Source organism: Odontesthes bonariensis, chromosome 20, assembly GCF_027942865.1.
Source record: "Odontesthes bonariensis isolate fOdoBon6 chromosome 20, fOdoBon6.hap1, whole genome shotgun sequence".
Classification (NCBI taxonomy): Eukaryota; Metazoa; Chordata; class Actinopteri; order Atheriniformes; family Atherinopsidae; genus Odontesthes; species Odontesthes bonariensis.
This window is the reverse complement of record NC_134525.1, coordinates 14,446,135-14,462,525: the sequence shown is the minus strand read 5'-3', so window position 1 is coordinate 14,462,525 and position 16,391 is coordinate 14,446,135. Positions and strand designations below refer to the sequence as shown.

Below are 16,391 nucleotides of genomic sequence, written 5' to 3'. Positions count from 1 at the left end.
AAATGCGTCCACACATATAAATCACACAGCAGTAAAAAGGTTCAACAAAGATTCCCTCTCACAGACAAACTACCTGATTACATTCATATGAGAGGTTATTATATGAACCATGTTTAAGTAAATGCCTGCACACACAGTGCAAATAATAATGCAAACAAAGTGATAAACTATAAAGCTCCTATAAAAACCGTATTTCTAATTATTATAAAAAAGGAAAAAAAGTTAAGTGGAAAAACATGCTGTACAATACGTAAATAGCATTTTGTGCCAATGCCTTGACAGCATTGTCTATTGTAAAATCATGTGTGCATTAACGCTGCGTTACCTGAGACAGCCTGTAGCATTGCGCAGCACCTGTGAGGTATGAAGGTGGAGCTTGTGATCATCATGGTGATTGGGAGAAGAGTCCCAGTCAGAGTGGGGTATGATGACACTATTGGTGAGAACGGCCAGAGCGTCCTGGATGATTGGCATCTTCAGTGCATCACATGATGATAGGTTCCAAAGCACACCTGCACATGCACACATTCAGAAAGAAACAGACATCAGGAAATATGATCATTGCTTTATCATTTATCAGATGATAACAATGTATCATCAACAACACGCTCAAATAAATCAATGAAGATGCACAATTTATTTACCAAGGAGTTATATGCTTAGTAGGCTCATAAACGCATTGGGAGTATTTTTGTTCAATGTTCAATTCTTGTAATAATAGTAAAGTAAAATCAAGCCCTTAATATGATAGCAGCAGATATTTTAGCTGGACAGAATATAGAATTGATGATGACTCACAACTGATGACACTGCTCCAGTTTTAACAATCTATACTGACGGAGAAAATAATGTCATCTTAAAATGCACCTGTTATTGAAGAAATGGAGCTATGCAATCAACGATTTTTCTGGGTTTTAGGTGAGTCGCTTACAAAAAAACAGAGATGTTAATCAAACTCAACCCAAAAGCCTGGTGGACGGTAAACACACGTAGTCTGCATTAATCTAAAAAAAAAAAAAAAAAAACTAAAAAAAACTACTCCTGTGTTAAATTATTTACAAATTAAAAAGAAGTAGATAAAGACCAGGATGCTGCAGCATTACTGTCTTTAGTCTTTAAGGAAAAAAAACGTTTTCTGATAATTAATAGTGATCGTAACCACACTATTCGTGGGTTAGAAAAGACACATTCAAACCACTGCAGTTTAATGAGATAAGTATAATCCATAAAGTATGAATAAATGTCAATAACAACTGATTTACAGCCGTCTTAAAACAGAAAGCAAGTGGTGAAAATAACTGTTTATACTTAGATTAAATATATTTGGTGGCAATTTTTGAGTCACTGGTTTAGGTTTATCCTTATGTTTAGTTTAATAAAGTAAAACATACATATTCTGATGTCAACCAGATCCTTCTACATCCCTAGACCATCACATCTATAGTGCAGATGAACTACAGTTCTGGAAATGCGTAATGAATATCCCTTCCCGTTTCTTGGCATTTTTTGCCAATGGCATTTTCTTCTATTCTGGAATCTTACTGTTGGTAAGATACAACCAAAGATCTAATGACCATCAGCATCATTATCTGCAATCAGTTATAGAGAACACACCTAAAAAAAACAAATAAATTACAAAAAAGACTCAGCCAATATACAGTATAAATCTGCTTGTGCATGTCAGCGAGATGGCAGGAAGCTTGTAGGTTTCTAGTTACACAAGCACACTGAGCGAGAGAACACATATTTACACAGTCATATGCATGCTTCTGTAACCCTTAATCACATACAGTATGGGTACACACGTGTACATACTCACACACATTTTTCCATGTCAGATGGAATACCAGATGCCTCTTCTCAAAAGGGTGACAGCACTAACCTTGTTGGTGAGCTGTGACGCACTCATACACATGCAAACCTCAAACACGCACGGGCTTCATCAGCATTTTCGCACTCTAAATATATTTGTTAGTCCCTGCTGCCTACAATGATTAGCCCTGTCCAGGGAGTGAGCTGCAAGAGACACCAATTAGGAAGAGTGCAAATATAGCAACAAGCTATAAAGTGAAACGTGTGAAATAAGAGAGTGGCAGAGATGAAAGACCCAAAGGATAATGACAAGAGGGGAGGAGAGCTGGAGGAGTTGGGTGAAGGTAAAGAGGAATAGAAACAGATTGAGAAGACAAAGACCTACATTACCTTTCTAACATAGCAGACTATAAGAAACTGTGAAGCTTAAGGTCACCATCTTTATGTATACCATGTCAAACTCTGGATGCCGCAGGGCAAACATGACTGATGATATTCAAAGAATAGCAATTAGCAAAGAAATACACAAAGGAGTGCAACTTCTAAGATGCTGTACTCCATACACAACAAGGGCACATTCCCATGATGGCTCTCTGTGGTGTGAAAATATGTTCTGTTCATCCAGTAATTCAATCCAATTCAATTTTTGGGTACATTTTGTCAGACTGAATCCAAAGTTAAAGATTACGTATACTGTTGTCGGAAATTCCAACAACACTGAAAGGCTTTTCTGTAGCTAAATCTCTGGCCTCCTTGTGTTAGGGGGCCAACAGAGACAAACAACACAGCAATCAACAATAAGATCCTGATCCATACACTCTAATGAGTTTGCCCAATGTACGTCAGCAATATACAAGGTCCAAACTGAAAACCATTATCCTAAAACGATGGATATGGTAAAAAGGGTCAGGAGAGACTGTCAGTAATGAATTAATTAAATCTTACTTCACTGAAAAATTGCTTCGGAGGCTTGGGGTGTTGACTAGCAGCCAGCTTTGCAAGGCCAAAAGCAATGCCAGATGTGATGCCTTTCACTAAGACTGCACTAGTGTCAGTCATAATGAAACTCTGAGACAAAGGAATAGGAAGAAAATCAGGCCAAGAATAAGACATGAAAGGGCAATGAGAAACACAGAACAATAACAATGGATAGCAGAGAAAAGTAAAATGAAAGTTTTTCGACAACATGAAAGTCAGGCGGGGCCAAAAGAGAAATAAATACCAACGTCAATATGCAGAAAGGTTCATGCTTACTACATTTCTCCAACACTACAGCTTGTTTAAACAGTGTCCACGGAAGGCTTTCTGAAATTTTACGCATCGTGTTACGTTTCAGACAAATCTTAAGACGCGTTCAGTTCATTTTTCTCTTCATCGGTCTACACAAATTCTTCCATGATGATTAAACAATTTGTAAATATACTAAAAACAAAAGACAAAATGCCCCATTTACAAAAGTATTCAGACCCCTTGTTATGACAATCGCCAGTGGGCTCTGTTGTGTCCTACATTTATCAGTGGTCCTTGAGATTCTTCTCAACCTGAATGGGGTTCATCTCTGCCTATTTCAATTAATATGTCTCACAGCGGATAGCGTATGTCAGAGCAAAAAAACTACATATGAACCATGAATCATTCTAAAATAGTGACGTGGCTGCTCCATCAAATAAGTGGAGAAGATTTTCTATGACAGGAGCTGTGAGAAGACTAAGGATGTACGGGAGGTGAACGCAGAAAAAAGTAGAGCAATATGAATGAAAAACTTTTCCCTGAGTAAAAGACTGGGGTGAAGGTTTACATTTAAGCTAAACAACAGAAAACAAACTGAGGAGAAACTTAAAGTAAACTCAGTAAAACTGCCAGACTGGCCAAGCTGGAGTCTGGGTCTAAAACTTGAAAACTGTTGTGCGCTGACACAGAGTTTTTGCTGCAAATATGAATTCATGAATGAAGTGATGTAAGAATAAACCAATGCGTAAGCAAATGACTAAAGAAATAAGATAAAATGCAATAAAATTGGGTCTGATTACTACCGAACAACTTGTTTTTGCTTTGTAAATTTCAAGAATTATAGATTGACTGATGGCAAAACATTTCTTTATTTGATTTAAAAAAAAAAAAAAAAAAGATTGCAGGGAATTTTAAAAAAAACTGAATATGTTTGTGCAGACAAATCAAATGTGGAAATTAAACAACAGACCAAATGTAATCTGAGACAAACATAAAAATCAATGCGAGAATATCATGAGTGAAGGAAGAAAAAAAAATGTAATCAAGTTTAAAACTTTCCAAGCAAAGATGGGGAGGTGAAGCAGTGAGTTTGAGAGAACTGGAAGGGAAAACAATGGCGGTGAGAGAGTCTGAAAGGGAATGGTAATGTGTGTGTGTGTGTGAAAGAGAGATAGCTTGAGAAGAAAAGAAGAGGAGCGTGATAATGCTGTGACCTATGTCTGTTGTTTGGCAGCAATCAAATACTTGTACTGAGGCTGTATCTGTGTGATATGAGTGTGGTAACATTTGCCTTCACTTAATCTAATTAGCCTGTTGTTTCACAACATTTCACTCTTTGCTCTTAGTCTCCCTGTTACCATGCGCTCTTTTCAAACAAACAGCACAAAGCAGAACACTTCACTTATGAGCCTCAGTGCTTTCATCATTTTCTGTCCATCTCTGTTGCTCTGTTCCTTCCCGCGTAGCACTGTTTGTCAAGTGTTGCTTGTTGTCAGTCTTTGATTGCAATCACGTTAAAACTATGGTGTCTCTGATGAGCTGACAAGCACCTGTCTGCTGCCGAGCAAAGAAAAAAAAAAAAGAGGCACTCAGACACCTTTCTTTACCTCCGCTGGCCAGCAATTCTGAACAAACACAAATTCACACACATGAGCACAAAAGATGCACTACAAATACAAGAGGGAGGGCTTTTGAGTTCAAGGAAGAAAGAGAGACAGAGGGAAGCAGAAACATAAAGCTTTAGACATCTAAGTCTTTTTTTGACGCAAGGACAATGGGCCTCATGCAAGAACATTTTCGTATTTTTATTCTAAATTTCTCTTACTTTTTTCGTTAGACGGTCTCGTACGAAAACGCCACGTCAGATTCAACAAATGCTCTTAACTTCGGAAAAAGTGCATAAACGACCTGCGTAAATGATGAATCCCACTTGTATCTAAGTTCACGTGCACGAGGATAGTAGATTTGCATACTCCACGCCCTAAATTATACCATATTAGGAGCTGTGCTTCCTCGCTCCTGTGCCAGGAAGTGTTGAGTGTTGAGTCATGAGAATGGCATCAAGGTGACAAAAGAACAACTTTACGGGCTCTGAGATTGAAGTTCTGCTTTGAGAGATCCAAAAAGGAAAATCTGTCATTTTTAGCAGTGTCAGCAGTGGAATTACGGGACCTGCTAAAGCGAAGAAATGGGAAGCAATTACGAGTGCTGTTAATATCATGTCACCGAAATAAAAAAAGAAATGGAAAACGTCTCGCCGTGGGCAGGCGCTCGATGACTGCAACTAAAGCCGTGCAATCAGTTGTTGCCTCATCATGATGGCTCTTTGATGGGGTGGTCCATGAGGGGGGTCTTCTGGCACCACGCCTTCTGGTCTGCCTTGGCTGGTTCAGGTGGAGACCCTCGTTCATGGCAATATTGCGCCATGAACGAGGTATCGAGACACACCCACCTGGCCTTCAGCTCAGTGCGCTCAACAACGGTACGGGTGTTTTGATGCGTATATGTGTCTCGTGCTCCAATTATGATTGGCAGCCCAGCCACAGCATGAAAGTCCCTCTTAATTTGCACTTGTTGGACAGCGGTGTATGGGAATTTGATGTACCATGGGTGATAAACTGAAGAGAGCTTTGATGACCAAGGGGAGCGCACAACTCACAGAGGACTGGGACACCCCCGACCTGTCTCCAATCTCCCTCTGAAAGGTTCCAGTGGCCAAAAATCCAAGGGTGGTCAATTTGTGCATAATTTAAGTTAAACAGAATAATGTCAGCATCATTATGGGGTATAATGTATATATATATATATTTATGTTTGCTTCAAAGTAGCTTAATATACAATCCATAGTCAAGCAAACTTGATTTGAATAACAGCGGACTATTTTACGAAACTCCTACGACAGGTCTGAATCACTCGTATATTCTGTTCGTACCTGAAAGAAAACGTAAAATACGAAAAGATTGGTGAATGCGCAAATTCTCTTAAATCACTCGTATGGACGATTTAAGAACAAATCTGTGCGTACGAACGGTTCTTGCATGAGGCCCAATGTGTCTGCCACTCTTTAATATTTGACACACTCTTGGCTGGCACATGCCTGTCCACACTCACGCACACACTTGCCTGCTATAGAAATAAAGATTTGGAATGCTTTCCTAAACACAGTGTCCGAAAAGGTAGAAAATCTGGTGACCGAAAAACAATGACATCATCCTCGAGTCGGAGTTTTTTTTTTTTCTGTCTGGCCCTTTGTCTTCATCTCTTTCTCCCCCTCCTCGGAATAGTTCTCGTCAGAAACCTTGCCGACAGTTTCCTTGGTGCTGGGTGGTTTGGGGAAAAGGGGAGATGATTGCATGAATTCATGAATAAATGAGAGGTTGACTTGTAAAGGGAGAGTTAGACCTGTTAGGCCTCAAGTGACAATGTTTTATTTAACAGCCCTCATCTTTGCAGCTCAGTGTGAATCAGTGAGCCGCTGGGTCAGAACCTGATGATGAGTAAAGCCAGGAATTGACAAATTACATAGCCAATGTGACTACAAAAAACCTGTGAATGAGGAAAAAAGAAAACTAATTTTGGAGAAAAATCTGGGTGACAGCAGGTTAACATTTGCTGACATAACCTCGGGATCACAGCGGTTTTTTTTTAGGCAGCAGGTTGGAGAAAATCCTCTATCAGTAAAAGGTGAAATGCTGGCCTCCCACAGTGAAAACGTAGCCCTAATATATCTGCAGGGCGCTATTTTACACCAGCATATGGAGCATGGAGATGTGGCCGTCTTAGCAGAGAAGTGTTTCATCCCCTGAAGTAACTCAAATATATATTTGTTCATGTAGGACGGGCAGTTTGATTGAACTCTGTGGTTTGTTGCCAACATTTGTTAGTTAAAAACGGCAGTAATGTGTCGGCCACTTCTTGTTTGAGTGCTGCAGTAAGAGACTGCAAACAGAAAATGATTTCAAGCAGCAAAGTGTTGCTCGGTGAGCTATTCCTTTTTCCATAATTCAGTTCTCCATCAACTTTCATGAATTCAGCTTGGTAGGTTTTGATGAATCTTACCAACGGACAAACAGCAATCATCATGTCCCTCCCCCTCCATCATATGTTATATCCAACGCTATTTTCAGTACACAGGAGGATATATGTCTGTTTTTGCTCAGAGAAGCCGAACATTTAAAGTTCTTTTTCAAAAGGGGGAATTTTAACAGCGAATGGCTAAAAACACATTAAAATCACAAATGTTAACCATGGGAAATTGATAGGGCTTGAACAAATGTGGATTTGTTTGAGCATAGGTCTCTTCAGCAGTTGCTTCTCAGCACAACTGCCATTTCAGATCATACGACAGCAGCAGCTGAGGCCATGGTCCACTGCATCAAGGTGAGCCCACGAGTCTGGATAGCATCTCCTATTGACGCTCAAAGCCTCTGCATCGACCAGACTTTGACTGACAGGCCCTGAAGCCTTGGCTTTGTGCTATCTATCTCACGCTGAGAAGCCAATAAAGCTAGTCTAAATTTAAACTTCAGAACGACAGGGAGATAGGCTAAATTGCTGAGGGAAGGTTTTTCCGGTCACCAAAAGAAAAAGAGTGTGCCTTGTCTTATTTCCTCAGACTCAGGTAGATCCTTGAGTCACGGAGAAGAGGGAAATAGTTGGATGTATCTGACACCCTCAGTACAATAATGAGGCGGCAGATAAGTTTGACTAGAGTACAACCTCTCACAAGAGTCCAGCAAGAGGCCAAGGACTATGTCTACTGGAGTTATCTGAGCATGTGGAACTGCCCACAATGTGAACCTCTTAGAGTCAATGCAGTTGCGAGCTCTTAAATAATTTAGCTAACAACTAGGTATTGAAGGTCAGAGATTGACTAGAAAACAATTTGGCAGAGCAACAGAAACAATGTCTTCCTGCTACAATAGTGCAGAAAAACAAGCTGCTATTTATGGCTCTCACTAGCTTCTTTTCAACATACTGTGATGGTTTGTGTAGCATTACAGGCTTAGGGATTAATTGGTACACATTCATAGGAATCTGTGAGCTGCCCTTCAAAGCCTCAGTCCTATGCAAGTTCAGCCCACCAAAACATATCCTCCAGCTGATGAAGTTCGACTTTGTAGACATACAGAAATGTCGACAATCGTTCTCCTTGAGTTCAAATATACACATATATATACTGTATATATTTTTTTAATCATGTGTAGCTTCTCTAAATATATCAGGTATTTGAAGATATGTCTTAATTCTTAAACTTATTTTGTGTCTGTACTGCAGAGCTACCATGTGATTATTCTGATCTAATAATCATTTTACCCATGTTGTGGGATTTTTTTACTGCTCATTAATAAATTTGTGAATTTAGAACATGTACTTTACACTGAAATGACTAATTATGTAAAAATTGTGGAGCGCCAATGTGGCAAATTAGATATTCAATTAAACTGCATTAGAAGGGCAAAATAATGTCAATCGTCAAAAGTAGCATTAAGCAGAAATGACAAAATCATCATATTCATTCTCTCCATACTCTAAAATACAAACCTGATGGAATTACTGACTAATTATTCAACAGTTATGAGTTGAAAATTACACCAGCAGGGTGTTCCATAAGGCAAATGAAGTGAGACTTTTTAAAAAAAAAAAATTCTTGTGCTGGCATGAAAGCACTTTAAAAGTGTAGTTCAATGCTCAGCACCAAAATAAACACAACGGGGCAGAGTCATGCATGACAGTGAATTACACAGCCTGCAGCAGGGGGGAGACAGACCAATAAGGGCAAAGACCGGAAGACCAAGTAAAAGGGAGCGCTGAAGATCAAATTTCTTAGTGTGTGTCCGTTTGTGTGAGAAAAATATTCATAAGAATATTAATAAAAACACAACAATGCTCAAAATATGATGTAGTCTGACTTGCAGGGCATTTAATTCCCTTGTTAATCTGCTAACAGACCACATTGAATGCATACAGACACTCCATCTCATGCTGTGTTTTTGATCTACTAGTCTCTCAGAATTTCATTAATATTCTGCAAGGCGCCAGATTTTCCCAAAAGGCAAAGCCTACTGAATGTCCAAAATGTTTAAGGTTTATTTCCTGTAAGTGCAGTTTTTCAGAATAAAACAAAATTCAATCCTATGTTCTTGTTTTGGTTGTGTTCTCTTGTTTTATGATTTCTTTGTTGAGGTTATAATTTTTTTTTGGTTTCAAATTCAAATCTCTGAATATGTTATAGAATTAAATGTCCACTGACATTCTGAACTCACATTTGTATTTTATGATATCAATATCAATATCATATCAATAGCATAACATTGTCTTAAAATTACAAATTACTTTTTGGGCAATAAGTCTCCCAAACAAAAGCAGTCTCAGTGACATGCCAAAAACAGACCATCCATTGTTGAATTGATCTAAATTTGACATAAATCTGTAAAAAAAACAGGAAATAAAGTTCATGTTCATGAGCTCAAAATGTATATTATAAGACATTTTACTCTCATTCTAAGTCAAAGTCAGTCCTACACGAGTCCGGTATTTTTTCCAAGACTAGTCAGTTTAATTCTCGGTGAATGGTTGCATCCCCACTGTCCATTTATCTAATCTCATTTCATACTGCAGTATCCCTACATGTACTTGCCTTTTAGATCAGCATTAATTAACAAAAATAACAAGAAATGTATTGAGCTGTTTTGAAGAGGATCTTACAAAATGAGAAATAAGCTGTGTTCATAATGTTTTGATGAATGTTTTTTTCTTTTTATTTGACCAACATTAAATTAATCTAAGTAATATTTGACAAATCGATAGCTTGTGGTAAGTAATTACAGCTCTATTTCGTAGTAATCCTCCCTCTGCTGTTTGTTACTTGTTTCCTTTGGGAAAGCAATAACAGCTTACTTTAAGAATAATTCCTTTTCCTGTTTCTGCTAAACATAAAGCTTTATGAGCTTCACACTGCTGAGAAACAATGCGGTTGAAAGTCAAATTGAGCATGAGAGGTGGCTTTATCTCAGTGTCAATGTGTGCAGTTGCTTTGTGTGGATCTGCGTGTTTGAATCCTTTTCTTTGAAATGAGTGAATGCGAGTGCTCGTTCTTTATCTCTGAAAATGTCCAAACCTCTTGTTTGAGCTGCGCATCTCTCTTATCACAGGGCTAACCTGGTGTAGGGTAACAAAGAGGCCAAAGACACAAGCAACGCTGATACAAATGTGGCACTCATTTCTTATATCTGTGAGTGTGAGCACCTCTCTGATATGTTGCAGAGAAGGATGCAGTTATGTGTTAGTATTTTCTTCAGCTACGTGATATTTTCTTGTTAATGTGAAGAAGTATTGCCAAAGAAAACCCCCAAAACGGGAGATATGGGAATCAAAATTTTTTGTTTTCCGCATGTTCATGTGCATGTGTGCCTCCTTGGGTGTTTGAATTTAATCTCTGCATCTTTAGCCTAAATACAGTTTTGAGTGTGTTTACATCAGTGTATCAATGCGTGTGAATTTTGACGTTTGTGTGTTTGGGGTGCGTTCACTGTAGCAATATGTGTATTTCCACTGCACATGTGAGGAAGACTAAATAATTTTTTTTTAAATGGATTCAACAAAAAACCCTGCATTCAAAAACTAATCAGGAGAATACAATGCATGTACCAACAGACATGAAATGAGGGGACACATAACAAGACACCACGATGCAGCCGCTACTGTCGTCTCTGACGATTAAATAAACTTCAGTTGGTAAACTGTTTGGCAGTAGCTAGAGGTCAAGATGAACGGCCTCGGATTCTGTCAAAAGAATAGCAAACCTTTCAGAAGCAAATTGATTCTGTCAAAGTTGACGTATAAATTCCACAAAAAGTAAAGCCACGCATTTCAAACAGCTGCAACTGAAGCCAAGGCCGAATGACAATACAGTAGTATACTGTGCCTATGTCTGACCCTGTGTCTGTATAATAGTGCAGAAGAGTCGAGACTGAACACCAAATAACTAAATATTTTGAATCCGCAGCAGTGGCTCCAAAACTGGTGTCCTGTTCCACCTTTAGGAGGAAACAATAGATCACAGAATTTAGCAAGGTTTGCACAGAGGTTGTCAAATCTATACTCGCACATATACAGAAGCATCGCAATTCACTGGATTAGCAGAAGTCTTTGTGAGGATGAAGGGTACTTAACACTCCTGTTACACACAGAGATAAGTTGGTTGTCACATGGATGAGTGCTCGTGTGTTGTATCAAATCACAGAAAATAAAGTAATTCTTGGAACCTGTACAAACAACTCACTCCTGTGTTCTAATTCAAAACAGCATACCTTACAGGCGCATTCACTCCCTATATTAAGACCAACGTGTAGAAGCAGATAAATCAAACAAAATGCATTGCAAACTGGAGCTCAGTGTTGGAGATATGCTATTATATTAAACATGGAGATGTCCACAGCAGATGAAAGTGTGCGCTGGCACAGTGCATGTATCTTTATGCACAGATTTAGTCAGCATTTGACGCTTTAGAAAGAAATTAGGCCTCGAGGATGGTAATTACCTCGGCTGTAGACATCAGTACACCCTAAAATGTTTTAGGAGAACATATGCAAAAGGTTTTGCCCTATTAAAAGGCATGTAGTTGCACCAAGGCTGTGCAAACATGCAGTTTCTTGTTATTCTCTCATTTGACACCATGCACCTGTCAGCCTTCAGCAGTCTTGTAACAAAAGCCTGTAACAGGCTGTCACAAACATCACAACTGACATCTCATACCTGGTCAGAGCTATATAAGCTCAAGGACACCATTAGTTTTTCATGAAAGATAAATTGTGACTGACTGTTCTGGAGAGGGGCACCGAAATGGTTGTGGAGATTTTTCTTTCACTGTGTGCACACATACAGTATGAACGCCTGCATGTGTGCCAACGTGAGCTTGGTGATAGGCAGGGATGTGCAGCTTACGGACAAAAGTGTCAGGTCTTCCAGGATAAAAAGGTTGGGAAAGACTGATCTACGTTGCATGATTTAAATGAGTCAAAAGAGTCAGCGGTCATAGCGGTTTATAAATTATAACCACAATAACCACAACAACTAACAGATGAAACAAATAAGTACAAAACAGAAACAGAAATGAAAGAAGCATAACTACTTCTTCTTGTGGTCACTGAAAGATCATTCTTGCGGAAACACTAACCAGATTTGGTAGTACGTCAACCAGTTTGACTGATACCTGAATTTCCACATATCAAATTCACATAAATACGTGGACTGAAATAAGTATAATAACAAACACACACATACACGCCATTATATCCTCTCCTGAGGCCAAAGTTATGCTTTAAAATACCAGGAGTACCGTAAGTAATCGGAGGTAAAGGTTAAGTTTGTGACGGAGTACCTGTGACCAGTTCTCTGATCTCCACATCTCCAGTCTTCCTTAGCAGACGGACCAAGGCAGGAATCCCCCCGCAGTTCTTCAGGGTCACTTTATTCTCATCATTGGCCTTGCCGTAAACCAGATTCCTCAAAGCCCCACAGGCGCTGCGATGAACCTCACTCATCCTGTGGTCCAAGAGATCAACCAGAAGCTGGATGCCTCCCTGTCTGCGGATCTGAGTATCAAAGATGCTGAGTCAATAAAAACAGATTGTGCTTTCCTCATGAAAAAAACCTGATTAAACCAACAAGCAAGTAAATGAACAAAAATAAATTTATGAAGAAGTAACAGGAGTCAGTCAATATGCTATACATTCTTTCACCTCACAAAATCTAAATTAATCTGAAATGCTGAAAATTGAGAAGAAAAAAAAGAAAAAATTGAGCAATCAATGAAAATGATTCTGGCAAACAGTTTTGCTTTTATGTCTATGCAAGTGGTGTTGACAGCGTGTATCATGTGCTTGTTTGTGTGTGTGTGTGTGAGACCTCAGAAGATTCTGGATTAACAAGGAGTTTAGAACTGACGATGACAACTAACTGCTAATCGAAGGACAATTGGTGGGAAACACAACTGATTTATCAAATAACCAAGGTGAAATAACTTTCCCTTGAATTATTGTATCACCAAGCAGACAGTTTGTGACTTCCGCTACTTCTTTTCATGTATGTTGATCAATAGTTTAAATACAAAGGAGTTAAGCGAAACTGAACATCTGCACAGCCTGATTACTGAACTAAACACTTTCCATGCCGAATTCAAACTACAAGTGATGGCTTGCAGTCTTTGTAGTACTGTCTGGCTGTATCCCTACATACATTAAAGAGAAAATACTAAAACCTTACTAAAATAGTGATAAAAGGATGGCTGACTTGGCTATCTAAAAACAAGTTGAAAGGTGCTATTCTGTATGGCAGATTCAGCTGATCTGGTGACTGTTGAATCTCCATGCAGACAAAGGACACACCTTCCTACATGACGTGTCTTCCACTTTAACATGTTTTAAAAGTGTTAGATATGCAACAGCCTAATTCTAAAAGTTGAGTGGCTCCGAACATGTCGGATAATTGTAGTTGCCCTAAATTTTTGCAAGCATCTTTCCAGTGAGTCTCTCATTCTGGAGACTGACTCCTGCTCCACATCCTGGACTGCAGTCGCAGACAGTAGTCTCTGTTCTACTGTCTGGGAGATCCACTGAGAGGGCCAATCCAATCAGAACTTGCAGCAGGTGGAGAACTGTTTTTTTGTGGTGTATAAGCTGACTTAGGCTGCAGAGCAGTACAATGACCACAGAGAGTGGAGTCTGAGTAAGTCTGCCAGACAAAGGATTCACTGATACTGAACAACATCAAGGACCAACACAAATGCAACTTGGCCAGCCTGCATGTATGGAAACACAAAAATGGAGGGGGCAGCTGAGCTAAACTAAGACTGAACTCTCAAAGTCAAATACTTACTTGGAACCTTTAAACTAATATACCTGCCAGTAAAAGCAGGTAGGCTGAACTGGAAATAATTAGCGCCCAGCTGTAAATAGTAGAAGGGGTTACTTTCTATCTTCCAAATCACTATGTAGCTACGGAATGTCTGTGGCCAGCTAGCCTACTAGCACAAGCCCTGCTGTGTTTGCTCAGAAAATATATATAAAGACACACACACACACACACACGCCAGAAATGAGAATAAACAAACAAATCAGTGTAAATTTATGATTATGCCCTGATTCTGTATGAGAACAAAACAGTCAGGGCTATTAGCTCTGTAGGGATCACAATGAAGGCAATCTGGTTTTACACATTATGTCTTCCCCCCATGGTGCTTCACATATTGCCTTCTCCCTATGCTGCTGCTTTTTAAACCCTCCAACATCAGGTCTCCACTGCAGGGATCTTCATCAGCGTTGGGGAGCCATGGAGGTTATCTCAGCCTGTGCTTGGTTCAGCCAACAGGGGTGTACTACTAATCACTACAAACTGGCTGCTGTGATCACCAGGAAACTAGTAGTAACATGCAAAGAACAGCCAGTGTGTGGGACACAAAGAGAGATTCCATTGTTATTTAATCTCACTGGAGTACTGCAACAGGTAGACTTCAAGACAGCAAGTAAACACCTACATTTTTCAAAGTTAACAATATAAACATATATATTCGGTTTTCATTGTCTACACGAGCAGATATGAAACATTAAATACATAAAACAACTGATCGTGTCATTGCACAACAGCGGCAGGATGGAGTTTACCATAGTTCTGTCAGAACCACTCTCGTCAAAACGAGACGAGAAACAGAGATGAATTTCAGAAGCTTATTCTGAATGCATACAATTATGTTTGGCGGTATGGCTCTGTTCGGAGGAAGTTCCCGACTTTTCCATGAGCTCCATGGAAGCCAAGACAGGGAACAGCAGCATCCTCAGGTGGAGTGCCTTCCATTTGCTGTAAAGGCAACAAACCCCCTAGAACAGAGCAAGCAACAATGAACAACAGTATGACATTGTTTGGCAATGAGAAGTCGGTGGAGCAGGGGAGGTGGTGGGTGCAAGCAGAAAGCAAAAAAAAGCAGTGACAGCAAACCAAGTTTAAATGAAGTGCCCCAAATGCCAGCATCCAATTGCGAGCGCAGCTGATTACCCATTGAGCGCAGCTGGCCATAAGGGTTGGGTCGGCGTCAGCCAATAGCAAAGGGCGCGTTGACTACGTGGTCTGCCAGAACTAACGCGATGCTCCATTTAAATATATACAGAGAAGTTGACTGGAACAATGATGTGCCCTAAAACTATTTTTTTCTTCTATCATCTATGTCACTTGTCATTTGGTCATCTGTGGCATCACATTTTTGGCATGTCTAGGTCATAACAGTTTTACAGATCAGGTAATGTACATTTGATTATTTGCTGTAAAAACTCAAACGATGTATAAGGAAGATATAGAGAGAATGTCAACAAACAAAACCAAGGCACCAGAAAGCCATAAGTGCAAGGACACTTAGGGCGGTGGTGTTTAATGACACAGCAGGAGTTTATTGAGTAATATGACTTTGCTTTTCTATCTAATTTAATAGAATTCAGGAATGCAATGACTGGCAGACTAATTTTAAAAGATTAGCCACACAATTTCCTCAACCTAATGCACTCTCAGTCTTTTGCCCTCAACTCATCACCATTCTTTACTTCCCATCCATTCTCCTGTGCTGATCCCTGCACCTCTCCCTTCTTATGTTTGTGTCACAGTTAATCTGTTATTTCATGAAAGCCATCGTGCTATTACTTTGTATTGCCACAGAGCAACCTAAAGGGCTTGCCAATACCTCTGCGCTTATTCCTCTTTTCCGTGTAAAGCAGATTAGAAGTGCAGATTGATTTGTCTTTGTCTCCTGCTGTTCAGCAGCAGCCATGGCTGTTGGTAACCCATAGCGACAGTATTGCCTGGTAACAGTTAGCAGTGGTGACAACTGGGATTGCGGGAATCAGAGGTGCTGCCAGCATAAAATGTGGCAGCGAGATACACACGTGACACCCGGGATTGTGACATGTGAAGTTTAACAAGCATGTTTTAGTCACCACATATGAAACGTCTACACTAATCAGTGGCTCGGTGGCGACTGGAAATTGCTTGCATGTGGAGAGACGGAGGGAACATATACCGCACCTTTAAACCTTTAAACTTTTTGTGCATTTTACAGCGTTGATCAGCATCACTGTCACCTCTCTTTTTTACTGCTTAAAAAGGAGCTGACTTTCTCTCTTACAAGAGTGAGAAATCAGAAATGCTGTTAATAACAAACATAATGAAACCTGAGTTTGCAAGTCAGTCATCAAATATCTTGAAATTCAGGTTTCAGCAATTCACAATGTTATCAAGTGATTTTACACTGGAAGTAAAGATACTTCCAGGATGTGGTGTTGGAAACAAAAGGCCCATGTTTATGG

At 39.6% G+C, this 16,391-nt stretch overlaps 1 protein-coding gene across 4 annotated transcripts in view; it reads right to left on the bottom strand.

Moving 5' to 3' along the window:
• Positions 1-16,391, bottom strand: part of ctnnd2a (catenin (cadherin-associated protein), delta 2a) — a 256,392-nt gene that overhangs the window by 55,783 nt on the left and 184,218 nt on the right. For all 4 annotated transcript variants that reach the window (XM_075452088.1, XM_075452090.1, XM_075452089.1 and 1 more), the window contains exons 14-15: positions 12,425-12,638; positions 326-512 (exon numbers count right to left, since the gene is read on the bottom strand). In XM_075452088.1, coding sequence (XP_075308203.1) covers positions 326-512; positions 12,425-12,638 — 401 coding nt within the window. The remainder of the gene's footprint in view (positions 1-325; positions 513-12,424; positions 12,639-16,391) is intronic.